The sequence below is a fragment of the Ammospiza caudacuta genome, chromosome 25, assembly GCF_027887145.1.
Source record: "Ammospiza caudacuta isolate bAmmCau1 chromosome 25, bAmmCau1.pri, whole genome shotgun sequence".
Lineage (NCBI taxonomy): Eukaryota > Metazoa > Chordata > Aves > Passeriformes > Passerellidae > Ammospiza > Ammospiza caudacuta.
The window spans coordinates 1,954,515-1,973,555 of record NC_080617.1 but is presented as its reverse complement, the minus strand read 5'-3'; the positions used below and the strand labels follow the sequence as shown (position 1 = coordinate 1,973,555).

Genomic DNA, 19,041 nt, shown 5'->3' with positions numbered 1-19,041 from the left:
ATAAATTGGGTGGGAATGGGACAGGAATGGATGGAAAAGAGGCAGGAATGGGTGGAGCTGGGCAGGAATGTGTGGAGCTGGTATTCCCTGAGGGATGATGAAACTCGGGAGCATCCATGTCCATTTTTGGGATGTGTCTGGCTCCTCTCATTGGCAGGGGAGAATCCATACAAATCCGGGATAATTGCAGCTCCTCCATCAACATTAATGATTATTTTCCTTGCAGAAAATGAGTGGCCAATTAAATCCAAATGTGCTGGGCTTTGGGCAGCTCTTAATTGGGGTTTTAATTAATCTGAGGAACAATGAAGGGACACAAAACAAGGGGCTGGTCCTGGCTGAGCTCATGTCACATCTTGGGAGTGGATCTCCACTGGGATGAGCACCCACACCCCTTTTCCAACACCCTGCATCTCAAATTCCAGCCTATCCTCCTGGGCTGTGCCTTGGGGATCTCCATCCCGAGCAGCTCTGGTGGTCCCCAATCCCATGGTGGTCCCCAATCCCGTGGTGGTCCCCAATCCCGTGGTGGTCCCCAATCCCATGGTGGTCCCCAATCCCATGGTGGTCCCCAATCCCGTGGTGGTCCCCAATCCCATGGTGGTCCCCAATCCCATGGTGGTCCCCAATCCCGTGGTGGTCTTTTCCCAGGTTCCTGCCCAGAGCAACTTTCCAACAGGTTTATTTTTAGCTCCCAGTCTTGGATCAAGGAGTGGAAATTCAGTGATGTTTTGGAATGGGAAAGAATCGTGGAGTTTTTTAAACTTCAGGAACGATGTTTTCATTCCAGCTTTTTGTGGAGCTCGTATTATTCCAGCTGTTTATAGTATCCCTAAATCGCTTGCTGGGATGAGTTATTGAGGTTTTCAGTATATAACACCAGAAAAGGACTTTTGAGGGGTGATTAATTGAAAATATCCCATAGAAAATATTCAAAGAATCAACATTTCCCCTGTGATATATTCTCAGTGTAGAAGTGTTTTCCTGGAGAAAGAATCTTCCTGCTCCTGATGGATTCCTGCCCTGGCTGTGTCATTCCAAGCTTTCCAAAATCCCCGGATCTTCCATTTCCCTGGGAAGAACAGCCTGGGGTGCTGCTGATCCATTGGTTCCATCCTGGCAGGGCCATTCTCCAACCACCTTATCCTGTCCTGGTGTCCCCATGGCACTCAGAGCTGCTGGAATGGGATTTGGGATTCTCAGAGTTCTTCTGGATTTGGGATTCCCAGGGCTCTTTTATATTTGGCCTTCCTGGATCTTCTCTGGATCTGGGATTCCCAAAGCTTCTCCAGGTTTGGGGTTCCTACAATTTCTCTGGATTTGGATTCCCAGAGCTTCTCCATATTTTGGCTTCCCAGAGCTGTCTCTGGATTTGGGAGTCCCAGGGCTTCCCTGGATTTGGGATTGCCAAAGCTTCTCCAGGTTTGGGGCTCCCAGAGCTGTTTCTGGATTTGGGGTTCACCAGAGCTTCTCCAGATTTGGGCTTCCCAGAGCTTGTCCAGATTTGGGACTCCTAGAGTTTCTCCAGGTTTGGGATTCCCAGAGCTTCTCTGGAGCTGGAATCCAAATAAGTGTAAAGATTTTGGGTTTTTGGTTTTGCTGTTCATTTTGGAAGTGGGATGGTCAGGAATGGGATGTAGAGATGAGAACCTGGACATGGCACCAAGGGATGCCATGTCCAGGGACGGGAAATGGATCCTTGTGTCACCTGCACAGCCCTGTCCCGTTCTCCAGGTGCTTTCACCCTGATTCCATTTTCTTTTGCCTCTTTCCCCATTGGGATATGGACCTGGCTGCTTCCCAGTGTCCCTGCTGCTGCTCCCCTTTCCCTGCCTTGGCCCCAACCCACATCCCAGATATTCCAGAGGCTGCTGGATGGACACAGGGGTTCCTATCATGGAGTAAAATCCCCTCCATCACCAGTTCTCCATTCCAGATCTTCTCACAGCAGGAACCTTCTCATCTCCAACCACTTGTGGTCCCAGGGACTGTGGGATGGGTGGGCTCCTCAGGATGCCTGGCTAGACCTGGACTGGGCTCCTTGAAATTCCGTGTTTTCCTGGGACTCATCACTCTGGAGCTGTCTGTGGATGCTGCCAGGGAATCTGGCCAGGAAAGAACTTGGCCACCTGGCCTTGTCCCCTCAGCCAGAGCTCTGGGCACAACCAAACCCTGGCTCCCAGCTCCTCAGGGACATTCCAGAGCCAGACCCTGATTTCCTTTGTGATTCCCTCAAGGAAAGAACTCCTGAGGTTCTGCCTGCATCCAGGAGGGCTGGGAACACCCACGGGCTGGGGTGTCCCTGTCACCTCCCACCTGCAGCAGATCCCTCCCAGCCAGAGCTCCTGGAGCGGGGGCTGCTGCTCCCACCTTCCCCAGAATCCATGGGATTAAATCAGAATTCTCCCCATCGGGAGAGCTCCCCCAGGAGCTGGAGGTGTCTCCTCTCCCTCCCTTACCCCACCCCATGACCCCATTTCACTGCATCCCCCCGAGAAGGAGCCTCCATCCCTGGTTCGGGCTGCAGGACCACCCCTGGCTCCGGCGGGATGCGTCGCCATGGAGGAGGCGTTGCCATGGCGACCGTTGCCGTGGCGATGGCGAACGACTGGCGCAGCAGGGCCCGAGAGCATCCCAGGGAGGTTCCCGGCCTCTCCTGGTGCTTGCAGATGGATTGATTGCCCAGGTTTCCCTCCCCCCGAGGCCAAACGCTCGGCTCTGAGAGCTTTCACCACGGCAGCATGCTTTGGGACCTGTTTTGGGGCAGATTTAGGGAGTTTAAATCCCGTGGAGTGGAAATGCCCTAAATAATAAAACAGCCTGCTCAGGGAAGGAGGGATGTGCAGGGAATTTGGGAAGCTCCAAACCAGGTGCTCCCAGGGATGTGTTCAGAGATGCAGAAGGGTCTGTAGGAGCATCCTAGTGCCACACATGGAGGTGACAGGAGGGTCCCTTCTGTGCCTTGGTTTCCACCTCTTTTAAGTTCTCAAATCCTGTGTCTGCAAAAGCCCTTCCATGGAGTGGAAAATGCCCTAAATAATAAAATGCCCTGGCCCTCCCTGCCTGGGGAAAAGGGATGTACAGGGAATTGAGGAAACTCCAAACCAGGCACTCACCGTCGTCCAGGATGTGCCAGAGCTGCAGAGGGTTCTGCAGGACCATCTTGGTACCCTGAAGGTGACAGGAGGGTCCCTTCGTGCCTTAGTTTCCACCTCTTTTAAGCCCCCAAATCCTCTGTCTCTCCACAAAGTGGAAAATGCCCTAAATAATAAAATTCCCTGACTCTCCCTGCCTGGGGAAGAAGGGATGTACAGGGAATTTAGGAAACTCCAAACCAGGTGCTCTCTGTCCTCCAGGACCATCTTGGTACCCTGAAGGTGACAGGAGGGTCCCTTCTGTGCCCTGCATTTTTTAAGCCCCCAAATCTCCTGGAGATCTGTCCCTGGGGGGCTAAGTGAGACCCTTTAGCCCAGATTTACATTTCTCACCTGTAAAATGGTGTCACTAGGCTGCCGCGGGGAGAGGAGAGGGAGGGAGTGACACTGCCCATGTGGGGTGGTGGCACAGCCAATGGAGGGGGGCTGAAGCCTCCTTGAGCCCCTGCTCAGCTCAGATGCTGCCAGGCCAAGGGCTCCGAGCCCTCCCTGGCTTTCCAAGGCTCTGTGGGGGCTTTGAGTGGGATTTGTGCTGCTGGGAATGCTGCGAGCCTGTCCCTTGTCCCTTGTCTGCCGTTCCCTGCCAGCCCAGCCAAGCATGGGAGGGGGCAGGGAGTGTCTGGGTGGGAATCATCACCTGCCCATCCCCCTTTTCAGGGGAAAAGGATCCTCTGCGATGGGCTGGGGATGTGTTTCTTATCCGAGCCCGATGTAGTGCCCATGTCAGCCCTGAGATCCGAGCCCTTTGTGTCTGGCGCATATTCGGGGTCATTCACAGCACAATGAGGGAGCTTTCAGTGAAATGTGACTTTCTGGCCCTGCCCTGGAGTCTGCTCTTCATCAGGGCTTGTTTTCATAGCAGCAGAGCTGTGACCTTTGGGGACCCTGGGGGAGTGGGAACGGGGCCGTTGTTCGGGGTCGGGGAGATGCCAGAGCCGGGTCCTGGCCCCCAGTGACGGCTCATGGGACACGGGGATGTGACAGGAGCAGTTCCCTGGCTGCAGGACAGTCCTGGGCACAGCCAGCTCCTCCCTGGGCACACGGAAACCTTCCCACTCCTTGTCCAGAAGTGATGCATCCCCCCAGGGCAGCCCCATCCCGCCGCCTCCAGCAGCTCCGCCGTGATCCCGGGTTTAATTTCCCTAATGAGGCAGCGCTGAGCTGGGGAAGGAACCCCTGCCAAGAGCTGGCAGCTGGGCAGTTGGGATTGCAGGGATGGGAGCTGCTGGCCCTCGGCTGGAGCTGGCTAATAAATGGCATCCTGGTGCCACCAGAGCAGGGGGTGACAGAGCCAGGGCCAGCAGCGCTCTGGGATTTCCTCCCTGCCCCAAGGAATTCTCTGCCTGGCCGTTTTGGACTGAGCACCTGCAAAGGGTTGCTGGGGGCACCTGGAATGCTGAGAGCCTGTCCCTTGTCCCAGCCACCAAGGGGGACTGACCCGGCTGGGGACATGGCTGGTGTGACATCCCCATGGGATCCGTGCCCTGGGAAAGGTTTTCTCTCTGGAGAAGCCGTTCCATCCCCTCCCTGCCACCATCCCACGGATCAGGGGCTGCAGGATGGATCTGGCACATCCAAGGGTCCCTCCAGCCGTGGTCTGACCCCATGGAGCTCCCTGGGGCAGGGATAAAGTCTGGAGGAAGTTTCTCTTTCGGGACAAACCCAGGCAGCTGAGGCTTGGCTTAGGGGCTGGAGTGGACTGGGAATGGGGGCTGGGATGGATTGGGAATGGGGCCTGTGATGGATTGGGAATGGAGCTGAGATGGACGGGGAGGGGGACCTGTGATGGATGGGGAGGCAGCCCCAGGTCGGGAGGTGGGAGCTGCTGTCCTGAGTGATTTGTGGTTTCCTGGGCTGGCAAACTCTGCCTTCCCTCCCTTCTATCCCAGTCAGACAGGGGGATCAGCCCCTCATTCCAGGGGGAGTAGCCTCAGAAGCAGCCCCTTGTTCCTGGGGGAGCAGCCCCTCATTCCCAGGGGAACAGCCTCAGGAGCAGCCCCTCATTTCTGGGGGGGATCAGTCCCTCATTCCCTGGGGGAGCAGCCCCTCATTCCCAGGGGAACAGCCCCAGGAGCAGCCCCTCATTCCTGGGGAGGGGGAGCCAGGCACAGCCCGGGGCATGCAGAGCATTAACGATCCCAGCAGCACTAAATCCAAATAAACTCCGACTGCTCCCAAGATTTATGGCACGAGCCTGACCTCAAACCGTCAGGGCTGCAGCTGGGAATGGAGTGGGGAGGGGGCTTCTTTGGGAACAACATCCCAGTGTCCCAAATGTCCCCCTGTGCACCAGGAACACCTGGAGATTGTTCCCAAGTCTTCAGGCCTTTGTGGAGCTTGGCTGGGGCTGTGCAGCAGGTGGGGCGCCCCAGGTCTGGTCCTGCCTGTGGGGCTGCTGTGGGGTTTGTGCTGTCCTGGATGGGGCTTGTTCAGGTTTAGGGTAAGGTGGATGGATGGATGGATGGATGGATGGATGGATGGATGGATGGATGGATGGATGGATGGATGATGGATGGATGGATGGATGGATGGATGGATGGAGGATGGATGGATGATGGATGGATGGATGGATGGATGGATGGATGGATGGATGATGGATGGATGGGGGATGGATGGATGATGGATGGATGGATAGATGGATGGATGGATGGATGGATAGATGGATGGATGGATGATGGATGGATGGGGGATGGATGGATAGATGGATGGATGGATGGATGGCTGGCTGTTGGACAGATGGGAGCTGCTGAGCCAAGCTGGGATTTCCGTCCCCATTTCCTGCTCCAAGCCCAGAGCCAGGAGTCTGGAATGGCCTCATCTGGTTCCAATTTCAGGAGGAACAAAGGGAGCGGGGCCATGTGGCTCCCATCAGGGAGAGGCTTTGCAGGTCACGTAGGGAGAATCCCACCCTCGGGAACGGGGATGGGCTGGGGAGTGCCAGGCTCTCCTCGTTTCTTGGGCAGCCTTGATACTTTTGGTGTAAAAATATCAAAAGGCAAATGAGAGTGATTCCCAATATTTCTTCCTGCACCCCTCAATCCTTGGCACTTTTCCTTGCTTTCCCATCAGTTCTGGTGACCTGTCTCATATTTTTGGGCTGTGCAATTCCCAAATCCCTGAGGGTTTGTTCTGCTGGATCACAAATTCCAGTGAGCTGCTGGTGAGGAGCTGTTGGCATCCAGGATGGCACAGTTGGGGGGCAAAGGCCGAATATTCCCAGAGGTTTGGGAAGCATGTGGGGTGTTGAGGACCAGCAGGATGCATCCAGTGGCTTCTGGGGACAGCTGGAACAGATCCAGCCAGACACAACTCAGACACTTAAAAGCTCAACTCCCCCTGCCCTTCCCGAGCTGCTGGATTCTCCCTCCTGGTGGGAGAAGGGATGTGGGGACAAAACATGAGTCAGGTCCCAAATTCCTCTGCCTGACTGTTCAAGCTCCAAGCTGCAGTGAAAACAAAGAAACCCCGAGGTGTTTTCGGGAGGTAAAATGCTCCGGGAGAGACAGAGACCCTTCAAGGCCTTGATTTGAAACTGAAGCTCGAACCTGGCTCGTTACATCTTGAAACATCCGATGCGATCTCGCAGATCAAAGCCGCCTTGTTTGCCTTGTAATGAGGTGTCAAAGCGTTTCCTTGCAACGCCGACAGGAGACACTTTGATCTGCAAAACAAGATGTTTAAGAGCGCTACTCGCGAGGGCTCCCCGTGTTTTCGCAGCTCTGGGAGGCAGGGGAATATTTGAAGTCTGGTGTTGTTTCCTCTGGAGGCTTCCCAAGCTGTGGCAGCTGATGAGGTGTTGCTGTCACACCGGAGCCAGGACTCACAGGGAAATCATCGAGCCTGAACAGCAGCCAGATGGAGAACCAAGCCAAGCATTTTTCTTACAGCTTCCAAAAGAAACTGCTGGGTTTTCCCCCAAAAAAAGGAGTTTTTGTCCATGGGAAATGCTGGAGTTGGTGTGAGCTCACTCTGAGTTGTTTTGGGGGAAAATGCTGCGATTCTGGGTGGTTCAGCTGGAGGCTGTTTGTGCTGCTGCTGCCTTGTTCTGGCTTTCCCCATGCTTTGTCCCATGAGGGGTGGCTGGGGTGTCACTGGGTGGGGCTGGAGCCGCTCACGAGTCCCTTTGGTCACAGGCTCAGCGCTGGCGCAATGAGAACTTCGAGCGGCCCGTGGACCTGGAGGGCTCCGGGGACGACGACCCCTTTGGGGAGGATGAGCTGGATGACATCTACTCTGGCTCTGGCTCGGGGTGTGAGTACTGGGAATGGTCCCTGGGTGGTTGGGTGATTCCTGGGGTTCCTGGGAAGGGTTCTTGGCCAGCTTGGTCCCCGGATGGTTGGGGAGTTCCTGGGAAGGAACTGGCTGGGGGAATGAGGAACTCCTGGTGAGGGTCCTTGGCCAGCTGTGGAATTGGGGAGTTCATGGGAAGGTCCTTGGCCAGCTGTGGGGTTGGGGAGTTTCTGAGAAGGGCCCTTGTCTAGTTGTGAGAATGAGGAGTTCCTGGTGAGGGTCCTTGGCCGGCTGTGGGGTTTGGGGAGTTCCTGGGAAGGTCCTTGGCCAGCTGTGGGGTTGGGAAGCTCTGGAGAGGGGTGTCTGGCTGACTGTGAGGTTGGAAGGCTGGAGAGGGGGTGTGAGGGAGGGAATTGCCCTTTATCCATCACTGGAGTTGTCCTCTAAGACAAAAGTAATGTGAGCTGTTTCAAAAGTTGGACTCCAGTGCCTCCATGTCCCAGTTTGGCCTCTGGCCCTACTGGGCAGGACCGACCCCTCGCAGATCCCAAAAAAGGCTTTGGCCACCACATGGGCACAGCCCTTGGTTTCTGCCGAGCCCGGAACCATCATGCTGTTGGATTTTGGGGGTGATGCCAGGGAAATGCATCAGCAGCAGCTTCACTCCTCCCTCTTGTCCCCATTTCAGATTTCGAGCCAGAGCCGGGGCTGGACACGGCCGTGAGCCTGACCACAGATACGCTGGTGACGCTGCCCACCACAGCGGCCGTGCTGCCCGTCACTGCTGCCCAGCCCATGGCAACGCCCCTGGAGCCGTCCCCTACACCCCAGGACACCACCCCCGGGCAGGCCACCAGTGCCTTCCTCATCCCCAGGACCACAGAAGCACCGGTGGTGCCCAGCTGGAAAACCACAACTGCCACCAGCACCACGGCCAGCGAGCCCCCAACCACCACGGCCACCACCACCACGACCACCATGGCCACCACCACCACAGCCACCACCACCACCACGGAGGCCACCATGACCACAAGCAGCACCACCGTGGCCACGGCCAAGCCCACCACCATCCGGAGGTTCCTGCCCCCCTTGGCCACCAAGGCGGCCACCACACGGACCCCCACCACCCTGGAGACCCCCACCACGCCTGTCCCCGAGACCAGCACGCCGACAGAGGTGGCCACGTCACGCCCTGTCCCCACCAGCACGGCCAGGCCCAGGGCCCTGCCAAAGCCCAGCACCTCGAGGACTGCAGAGCTCCCCGAGAAAAGCACGACCTTGCCGCCCACGGCCACCACGCTGCCGCCCACTGAGGCCCCCCAGGTAGGAGGCCAGAGCCCTTCTCACCTGCTCGGGGCTCCTGGGCTCCCTGGAAGCCAAGTGGTGGCCATGGGAGGCCTTTGGTGCCCGTCCATCCTTGGCACTTGCTCTGAGGGAGGTGAACGCAGGCTGGGCTCTTCCAGAGTTGGAAGGATGTGAAGGGGGAGCTCAGTCCGGGCAGAGATTCAGGCTCCTGGGGCACCCAGGATGTGCCACCCCTCCCGGTGACCCCGCACTGCCTCCTTCAGAGCGGCTTCCCCAGGCAGGAGGGCAGCGGTGCCGCATCCCAGGGGACACAGCTACTGTCCTCAGGGTTTGGTGTCATGTCCCAGCTCCCGCCCCTCGCCGGGAGTCCCAAACTCTCCTCAATTACCGCTTGATGGTGCATTTCCAGCCCATCGGGTGTCCTGAGCAGGAATTTCAGCTCCATCTCGCATTCAGAGCCCCTCAGGGGCCCTTTGCAGCCGCTTTGACTGAAAGGTGGAGTGATTTGTCTAAACTACTCTCTCTTTTCCGCCTGCAAATGCGTGCTCGGAGCGCTCGGGGCTCCCGCTGACCTTCAATTAATCCCTGTCACGAACGCGGCCGCTCGCTCGTGGGAAGCGCTGAGCCGTGCGCTGGCCCCGGGGCAGCGGGACATGGAGAGGGCTCCCACCCCCGCCCGAGACAGCTCCCGGCCCATCCCGAATCCTGGCTCATCCCGAACCCTGCTCTGTGACCGAGGCAGGCGGGACGGAGCCGTTCGCCCCAGCAGGGAGGGGTCCGGGAGAGGTTTGGCTCAGGGATGCTCTGCGGACACCGAGGGACATGGGAAAGGTCCGGGGATTTGGTCCCGAGGGGATGTGCAGGAGGATCCCAGCGAATGGATCGGGGGTGGCATGGAGGGGGTGGCATGGATCATATTCCCAGGCAACCCTTGAGGCCGGGACCCCCTCCTTGCCAAGGGAATTGGGAAGGGACGGGAGGGAGCTGGGCTGGGTGACAGCCCTGTGACCTGGGTGACAGCACAGCTCTGTGGCCTGGGTGACAGGGGCCCATCCTCCTGCTCCTGCCCTGTGCAGCAGGAAGGGGGAAGGGACCCGTGAAGCTCATCCAGCAGCATCCAATCCTTCCTCTTGCCGTGCTGGTGTGGCATGGAGGTTGTGTCACCTCCTGTTAGGAGTGAGTCACCTTCCAGCAGTGACATCCAACCTGCGCTGTGGGGAGAGACCCCAGCGCAGGGTCTGGGGTGGGATACTGGGGAGAAATCCTTCCCTGTAAGGGTGCAGGGTCTGGAATGGGATCTCTTTAGGAGAAACTACAGGGAACAGGTCCTGGGATCTGGACAGAGAATGGCCTGGCTCAGCCATGGTGGCCTCAGTCCTTTGGTGACCACAACGTGGGGTTGTGTTGTTGCTGCGGTATAACTTCAGTGACACAGGGAAGGGACACACCAAGGTCATCCCCATGTCCCCCATGCTGTCCTCAATCTGGTGATGTCCTCCTTGTGGACACCCTTTGGTCCTTGTCCCCTGCTCCATCTTGTCCTTTCTCCCAGATGGAGCCAGGGGAGGTGACAACAGCCCCCGACAAGGAGCCGGAGGTGCCGGCCAGCAGTGGCCCCAGCGGGGACTTCGAGATCCGGGAGGAGGAGGAGACGACTCGTCCTGACCTCGGGAATGAGGTGGTGGCTGTGGTGACACCACCAGCAGGGCCAGGGCCTGGCAGGAACGTGGAGACAGGGCTGTTGGACAACACGATAGACTCGGGCAACTCAGCTGCTCAGCTGCCCCAGAAAAACATCCTGGAGAGGAAAGAGGTGTTGATAGGTGAGATATGGGACCGGGGGTTTGGAGGTGACACTGAGGACCAGAGGGGTGGCATTGATGGCTGGGAGGGGTCACTGATGGCTGGGGATGACCCTGAGAGGCAGGGGGATGGCACTGATGGTCAGAGAGGTGGACTGGCGGGCAGAGGGGTGGCACTGATGGATGAGGGAGTTGCACTGACAGCTGTGGGTGGCACTGATGGCTGTGGGTGGCACTGATGGCTGTGGGTGGCACTGATGGCCGCAGGTGGCACTGATGGTCACAGGTGGCACTGACAGCTGTGGGTGGCACTAACAGTGGTGGGTGGCACTGATAGCTGTGGGTGGCACTGACGGCTGTGGGTGGCACTGTCAGCCGTGGGTGGCACTGATGGCCGCAGGTGGCACTGATGGTCACAGGTGGCACTGACAGTGGTGGGTGGCACTGATAGCCGTGGGTGGCACTGACGGCTGTGGGTGGCACTGTCAGCCGTGGGTGGCACTGACGGCCGCAGGTTGCACTGATGGTCATGGGTGGCACTGACAGTGATGGGTGGCACTGACAGCTGTGGGTGGCACTGATGGCCATGGGTGGCACTGATGGATGGAGACAGTGGCACTGAGAGCCATGGTGGCACTGACAACCCTGGGTGGCACTGACAGCGGTGGGTGGCACTGATAGCCGTGGGTGGCACTGACAGCCATGGGTGGCACTGATGGATGGAGGGGGTGGCACTGACAGCCATGTCCCTGTGCGTTGTTGCAGCGGTGATCGTGGGTGGCGTGGTGGGCGCCCTTTTCGCCGCCTTCCTGGTGATGCTGCTCATCTACCGCATGAAGAAGAAGGACGAGGGCAGCTACACTCTGGAGGAGCCCAAGCAGGCCAACGTCACCTACCAGAAGCCCGACAAGCAGGAGGAGTTCTACGCGTAGACGGAGAGCCCGGAGTGCCTCACGCTTCCTCCCTCCCTCCCTCCCCGCTCCAAACCCTCCTCCTCCTCTCCTCCATCCAGTCTCTCTCTCCTCTCCCTCCTCTCTCTCTTTTTTTGGGATCAGACTGTGAATTTTTAAAAGCAAAACCCACAGCGGCTGAAGGAGGAAACGCGTCCTTGGCATGGGGGGCACGGGGTGCCCGGAGCAGCGCTGCGGTCACACCGAGCGCTGCCAAGGTGACACCAAGCACCGCTGTGGTCACATGGAGTGTGCCCAAGTCACATCAAGCAGTGCCCATGTCACATCAAGCAGTGCTGCCATCACACTGAGCACCCCAAGATGACGCTGAGCACTGCTGAGGTGACACCAAGCAGTGCCACGGTCACACAGAGTGCGTCCAGGTCATGTCAAGCAGTGCCAAGGTGACACCAAGCAGTGCCACGGACACACTGAGCAGCGCTGAGGTGACACTGAGCACCCCAAGGTGACAACGAGCACTGCTGAGGTGACACTGAGCAGCACTGCGGTCACACGGAGTATGCCCAAGTCACACCGAGCGTGCCCAGTCACATCAAGCAGTCAGTGCTGCCATCACACCAAGCAGCACCAAGGTGACACCAAGCCCTGCCATGGTCATACCGAAGGCGCCATGGTCACACCAAGCAGTGCCATGGTCACACCAAGCAGCACTGAGGTGACACCAAGCACTGCCATGGTCACACCAAGCAGTGCCATGGTCACACCAAGCTCCACCAAGGTCACACCAAGCAGCACTGAGGTGATACTGAGCGCACCCGGGTCACACCGAGCAGTGCCAAGGTCACAGCAAGCACCCTGAGGTGACACCAAGCACTGCCTGGGTCACAGTGAGCACCCTGAGGTGACACTGAGCAGCACCGTGGTGGCACTGAGCAGTGCCAAGGTCACCCTGAGCAGCACCGTGGTCACACCGAGCACCCTGAGGTGACACCGAGCACCGCTGGCCTTTCTGCTGGCGGGAGGGACGGGACATGGAGCCGATGCCAAGGAGCCGATGCCAGGGCAGCCGTGCCCGGGAGTGCCCTGGAGAGCACAGGATGGGCTGCCCGCGGTGCCTGGAGCTCAAATGGACTTTTCCCAACGCCACCACCACCACGAACTCTGGGATTCAGACCCCTCCTGCCAGCCCTGGGGCGCAGGGGGTTTGCTTTGGATTTATTGCCCTTATTTTTCCGTCCATAAAGGAAGGAGATTTCCTTCCCTCTGTCTCATCTTTATTTTTTGGTTTTCCTTTGGAATGGGGTTGGTTGCTCTGCAGGAATCTCCTTCTGCTGGAAGAGAGAACGTGACTCTCCAACGCTCCTGGAACCTTGGGAAAAGCACAAGGGGCTGGAATACCTGGGATTTGCTCCTGGAGTGGGGAAAAAAGGAAATAAATACAAACGCTGGGAATTATCCCTTGGATCAACATTCTGGAGAGCTTGTGGAGCTGCACGGGGGCATTCCAGGCTGCTGCCATCCAACCACCTCTGGAATCTCTTGGATCCACATCTGGCTGAGGGGTTTGGCCAGGAAGGGACTTGTCTTGGGCTGGGTTTTCACTGTGACCACTAAAGCTCGGCTTTGCTGGACATTCCCTGGGGAGGAGCTGGGACTGGAGAAGCTGAATCCTGTGCCTGGCTCTTCCTGAGGGGATAACAGAGCTCTGCAGGGTGTGGGATGCAGCCTAAGGGAGGAAATCCAAGCAGGGACCATCGCTGTCCCCTCAGGGTCCCACCGAGGTGAGGAAGGGGAGGCAGAACCACAGCTGAGCCCCAGGGCTGGTTGGATCATTGCAAAGATCCCAAAATCGATGGAAACACCCAGGATTGATGGTTTCCCTTTGTTTTTTGCATCCCCAGGATTGATGGTTTTCCTTCACTGGTGTTTAAATCCCTGCACAACCCACAGGGATGGAGAGAACCCAACCCTGGCAACCCCAGGTGTCCCCTGCGAGGCTGCCCAGGGTACAGATTAATTAATTAAGATATTTCAATTAAGCTGTTTCAATGAGGTGGCTCTTAATTAGCTGGAGCCCTGTTTGTGGGGTTTTGCTGTCACAATGGTCATGATCTTGATGGTCTCCCATGGAAACTTTTGATTTGCTCTTGGAACAATTTAAATGGGAAAATCTGGGGGAAAATCATTACTTTGTGAATTAACAGAGCCAGGGACACTTTGGCCCCTGAGGGGATTGGGGGATTTAGGGTTTCATGGCCCTGGACAGAAGAGCTTCGTTGTGGAAGGGATTTGAGGCCAGAAGAATATTTTGAATATATATATAAATACATATCTCCACTCCTGTACACCCACAGTAACACAGGTGTGGAAGGAAACGAAATCCCTGGAATTTCTCAGTGCACTAGGATGCTTGGGTGGGATTTGGAGTTGGGAAGTTGGGAGCTCTGGGCTGCTTTTCCCTGGGATATAACCCAAAATGATGACCTGGCTTTACTTCAGGATAGGGAACAGAGACCCACATGTGGGTCAGCTCCAAATCCTCATTTTTGAGCTGTCAGCCTCAAAATCCTCATGGTTTGGTTTCTTGGAGCTTGGAGAAGGCCCTGTTGCATATTTGGAGTGGTGGTCCTGGGAGTGACCATTTCCGTGTCCATCCCAGAGGGAGGATGAGGATGAGGATAAGGATGAAGGATGAGGATGCTTCAAAGGAGGGAGCACACTCAGAAGGAGCCTGGTGCCAACCCAGAGCCACTCTGTGCTGCTCCAAAGGGAGTTTGGACTCCTGGATTTGATGATTTGGAGGATTTTTCCCTGTTGGGATCACACAAAGGGGAGTGGCACAAGTCAAGGTCATCAAGGTCACCCAAAATCCCCATCTTTTGGGAAACCTGGATTTAATCTTTGGAGCTTGCTTAAAAAAAATAAAAATCCCTCCCAGCTTAATCTTTTTAATGCTGCTTTTCAGAGCTGCTTCCTTAATCTTCTTCATTCCATTTTTCCCTCCTATTTAATAGTCTGAAGTTCCATAATACAATTTTTTTACTCACTCAAGCTTAACCTCGTCCCTCTCAGCTGGTGTTATGTTGTAATCCCGGCACTTAAATCCATCACAGCTTCGGGAGTGAGGGAAGCCAGAGGTGGGAGGGTGAGAGGAACCTGGGCAGGGCTTCTGCAGTAATTAAAATATGAGATAAACACAATAAAAAAAGGTGAAGGCAACTAAACTGCTAATCAGAAGTGATGAAATAATTCATTATCTCCTGCTCCCACACTTTTGCTCTCCACCAGGAGAGGGATGTGAGCTCCAGGAGAATTTTTTGTTTTGGAGCCAAATTTTGTGGTTGTGTAGTGATGTCACAGCCTCTTGTGTCACCTCAGCTCCATGGGGGCTGTTGCAGCCGATGTTTGAAGGGAACAAAAAAAGTCTTGTTCTGGAGGATGTGACCCTGTGCCTCCCTCCAAGGAGCTGGGATGGAGCTGAGTATGGGCAGGACTTTTTGGGGAAGTCCATCTCCTTCAAAAATCCTGGATAAAGCCATTTCTCCATGAGCAGAGACACAGGGATGGGTAAAAACCCAACCTGAGGGTCGGTGCCTGGTGCAGGTGGAGGCAGCTGCTCCCTCCTGCAGGCACTCCTGCTCCAGGGCTTTCCAGGGATTCCTGCTGGGAACACGGATGGGGGAGACGAGAGGTGGTTTCACACAGGAGCTTCCAGCTTCTCCCAGAGCCAATTTTTGGGAAAATTAACTTCAGTGGGAGCAGAAGCATCTCCAGCATCTTCCTTTCCCAAAGCTGAGTCTGGCACCATCCCCTCTGCCCAAATTCCCATCCCTCACCCTGATCCCAGCCAGGAGCAGCTGGAGCAGTGCCCAGATGCGCTGGTCCTTCCAGTTGTGCTCCCTGAGGGATTTTCCATGGCTTTTCCATTTCTTTTCCGCCCATTCCTGCGTGTGTGCGATGTGCTGGAGCCGCAGGGAGAACCTTGACTGTTCCAGCTGGATCATTTTAGGAGTTTCTGGAGTTGCAGGGTGGTGTGGGCTGCTCTGGCAGCTGTGCCAGCCTTGGGGCTCTCCCTGCTGGAACTGCAGCAGGAAATAATGGAGAAAATCCAGCAGAACAGCCAGGAACTCCTAGGCCATTATCCAAAGGGAAGGGAAGAGCACAGAGCCCAAACCAGGGCTGGAATGGGGAGTTTGGGAAGGACAGGACATGGGAGGGGCCCAGCAGCAGCAGGACCCGGCTCTGGTTGGGTTTTGCAGGGTGGGAGTTGTCCCTTTACTCCACAAATCTCTCTGATCTTGGATCTTTCCATAAAAAGCACCAGGTGCCTGTGTTGGGATGGAGCTGTCCCTTAGCTCCAAAACCTCTCTGATTTTAGACCTTTCCATAACGAGCCGTGCTGGGGGACCCAGCTGCAGGGAAGGGGATGGGACAGGGATGGCTCAGGCTGGGTGACTGCCAGGATGGGCTGGTTTGCCTCAAATTCCCCCTCTCCATCCCCAATTCCCCAACAATCCCTGTCTGGGAGTTCCTTTGCTCATCTCCAGCTCCAGCATTTCGAGCTCCCTGTGCTGTGAATCCCCAGCTCAGATCCTTCCACAGGAACAAACCCACCAGCCAAGAACTGGAATGGATTTTTTAATTCCCTTTTCCTCCCATAACCCCCCTTGTCATGATCTTTTCCATGCTCCAAGGTTTTCTGCCAGGGTCTGAAGTAACTCTGAGCTTTCAATCCAGACAAGTTTGGTGGGAATGAGCTCCTTGGGATCCCAGGAGTGGGGCTGGGCTGTCTGTGTGTGTATATAATGTGTGTATGTAATTAATGTATATGTAGAGATGTATAGATGGGCATGGGGCCAGGGGGCTCTGCTCCTGAGGGGGAAAAGGAGGAGGAAAAAGAGGAAAATAAGGAGGAAAAAGAGGAAAGGGAAGAGGAAAAAGAGGAAAAGGAGGAGGATTTGTCCTCCAGCACCACATACTGGGCTTTGTAGCCCTTGGCCCCTGTCCCAAGGAATGTGGGATTCAGCCTCATTCCCTGTCCCAAGGGATGCAGGAGTCCCTGCCCAAGGGATGTGGGATTTCCTGTCCCAAGGATTTTGGGACTCAGCCTTGGCCCTGCTCCCAAGGGATGTGGGATTTCTTCTCCCAAGGAATGTGGGATTCAGCCTCGACTCCTGTCCTAAAGGATTCAGGATTCCCGCTATTTCCCTGTCCCAAGGGATTCAGGATTTAGCCCTGGCCCCATTTCCAAGGGATGCGGTTTTCCCTGTCCTAAAGGGTGTGGGATTCCCATCATTCCCTGTCCCAAGGGATGTGGGATTCAGCCTCATTCCTTGTCCCAAGAGATGTGGGATTCAGACTTGGCCCCGCTCCCAAGGGATGCAGGATTCCCTGTCCCAAGGGATGTGGGATTCCACCTCTCCACTTCCTGCTGCTCCTCCCTCCCCTCCCTCCCCTTCACATCCCAGTCCCGATCCCGATCCCAATCCTGAACCCGGTCCTGATCCCCATCCCAGTCCCAATCCCAGTTGCAATCCCAATCCTAATCCCAGTCCCAGTCGCAATCCCGATCCCAATCTCAATCCCGATCCCCGTCCCAATTCCGATCCCGATCCCAATCCTGATCCCAATCCCAGTCCCAATTCCGATCCTGATCCCAATCCTGATCCCAATCCCAGTCCCAATCCCAGTCCCAATTCTGATCCCAATCCCAATCCCAGTCCCGATCCCAATCCCGATCCCAGTCCCAATTCTGATCCCGATCCCAATCCCAATCCCAATCCCGATCCCGATCCCGATCCCCGTCCCAGTCCCGATCCCAATTCCGATCCCAATCCCGATCCCAATCCCAATCCCAATCCCAATCCCAATCCCAATCCCAATCCTGATCCCAATCCCGATCCCAGTCCTGGTCTCGGTGGGTTGGGATCTCCCAGGTGGGATCAGGAGCCTTTTGCCGCTGCAGGGCCGGAGCAGATCCGGGCTGGGATCCCGGGGTGGATCCAAATCCCCGCAGGCTCCGGAGCCTCCCCCTTCTCTTAGAGGAGCCCCAGAGGGTCTGCAGATCCCAACTTTTATTTCTGTGTTTATTTCCCCCATTCTTTTGATTTTTGGGTAAAAATCCCCTGATTTTTCACACTCCAGCACTTCTCCCAAGACCTCCAGGGCTCCAGGGGTTTTTCCTGCAGGAATTGCCCCCGTTCAGGGTCCCCCCTGGCTGAAGTCACCCCAGCCCAGCTGACAATCAAACAAGATTTCCGAAAAACAGGAATCCATTGCAGTTTGATAGAAAAACTTTTTAAATTCCCCCCCGTCTCTCTCACCACCACATCTCCAGGATAAACCATCACCCACTGCTCCTCCTGTAAATAAACATCCAACCTTCTTGTATAAATTAAAAATAAAATAATTGTAAAAAAAAGACAAAAAAATTCCATTGATAAACATCCCAAAAATAAAATTTAAAAAAAATCTCCCTTTCCAGAAGATTGAAGTAATTCCAACTTTTATTTTGGAGCTGATTTCCAATCCCCATAGGAGAACAAAACAAAGATCTGGAAAACTACAAATGTTGGAGCTTTCAATGAATCCGGGAGGGAAAAAAAATGCATGTAAATATTTTTAATAGGAGACATATCTTAAACAGAACTTTTTTTTGTATGTACATAACTCTCCTAGAGTTTAGTACTGAAATGGCTTCATAGTGTCTGTTACAAAAAGGAAAGGAAAAGAAAATGTTTGTTAATTGTTTTTGTTCTTACTCAATGGCCAAAACTTTAAAAATAATGACAAAAAAAAAAAAAAAGACTCTAAAAATAATCTTTGCCAATGGATCTAGCACTGTAATGGTACTGTCTATTTTTTTTAATTATTTCTGTGCTGTGCCCATTTATAAAATGAGGAAAAGATAAAAAATAAAGTCATTTAAACATTGTCTGCCCAGGGCTTGGCCTGAGTTCTTGGTGCTGCTCCGGGAGTGGAGGGAGAAGGTTCTGCCTGGTCCTGGGCCCATCAGGGTGGGGTTAATGAATGGTTTCCATGGCAACTGCAGTGATGCTGAGGAACCTGGAACATTCCAGCACAGCCATGGATGACCCCAATGTAGTGCTGGATGATCCCAGTACAGCTCTGGGCCATCCCACCAGAGCCCTTGATGATCCCAGCACAGCCTGGAAATGCTCCCCTGGAGAGGCCTGAAGGGGCTCCAGGAGAGCTGCAGAGGGGCTGGGGACAAGGATGGAGGGACAGGAGGCAGGGAATGGCTGCCAGTGCCAGAGGGCAGGGCTGGATGGGATCTTGGCAATTGGGAATTGTTCCCTGGCAGGGTGGGCAGGGGCTGGGCTGGAATTGCCAGAGCAGCTGTGGCTGCCCCTGGAGCCCTGGCAGTGCCCAAGGCCAGGCTGGGCATTGGGGCTGGCAGCACCTGGCACAGTGGCAGGTGTCCCTGGGCTGCAATCAGCTGCCATTGAAGATCCCTTCCCACCCAAACCACTCTGGCATTCACATTCCTGAACCAAGGATGGAAACCAGCACCAAAACCCATTGCAGCCAATGGAGAAAGGAAAGGAAAGAATGATTGCCTGGCTGGTTCCAGGTGCCCCCAGTGCCATTTGCCACAGGGGGTTTGTAGGCTGGCAA

At 55.6% G+C, this 19,041-nt stretch overlaps 1 protein-coding gene across 1 annotated transcript in view; it reads left to right on the top strand.

The window, feature by feature from the left end:
• SDC3 (syndecan 3) overlaps positions 1–11,483 on the top strand; it is a 41,231-nt gene extending 29,748 nt beyond the window's left edge. Inside the window, exons 2-5 of the mRNA XM_058819792.1 lie at positions 7,289–7,406; positions 8,074–8,708; positions 10,243–10,513; positions 11,258–11,483. Of these exons, the coding sequence (XP_058675775.1) occupies positions 7,289–7,406; positions 8,074–8,708; positions 10,243–10,513; positions 11,258–11,424 (1,191 nt within the window). The 3' untranslated portion in view covers positions 11,425–11,483. The remainder of the gene's footprint in view (positions 1–7,288; positions 7,407–8,073; positions 8,709–10,242; positions 10,514–11,257) is intronic.
• The last annotated feature ends 7,558 nt before the right edge of the window (positions 11,484–19,041 follow it).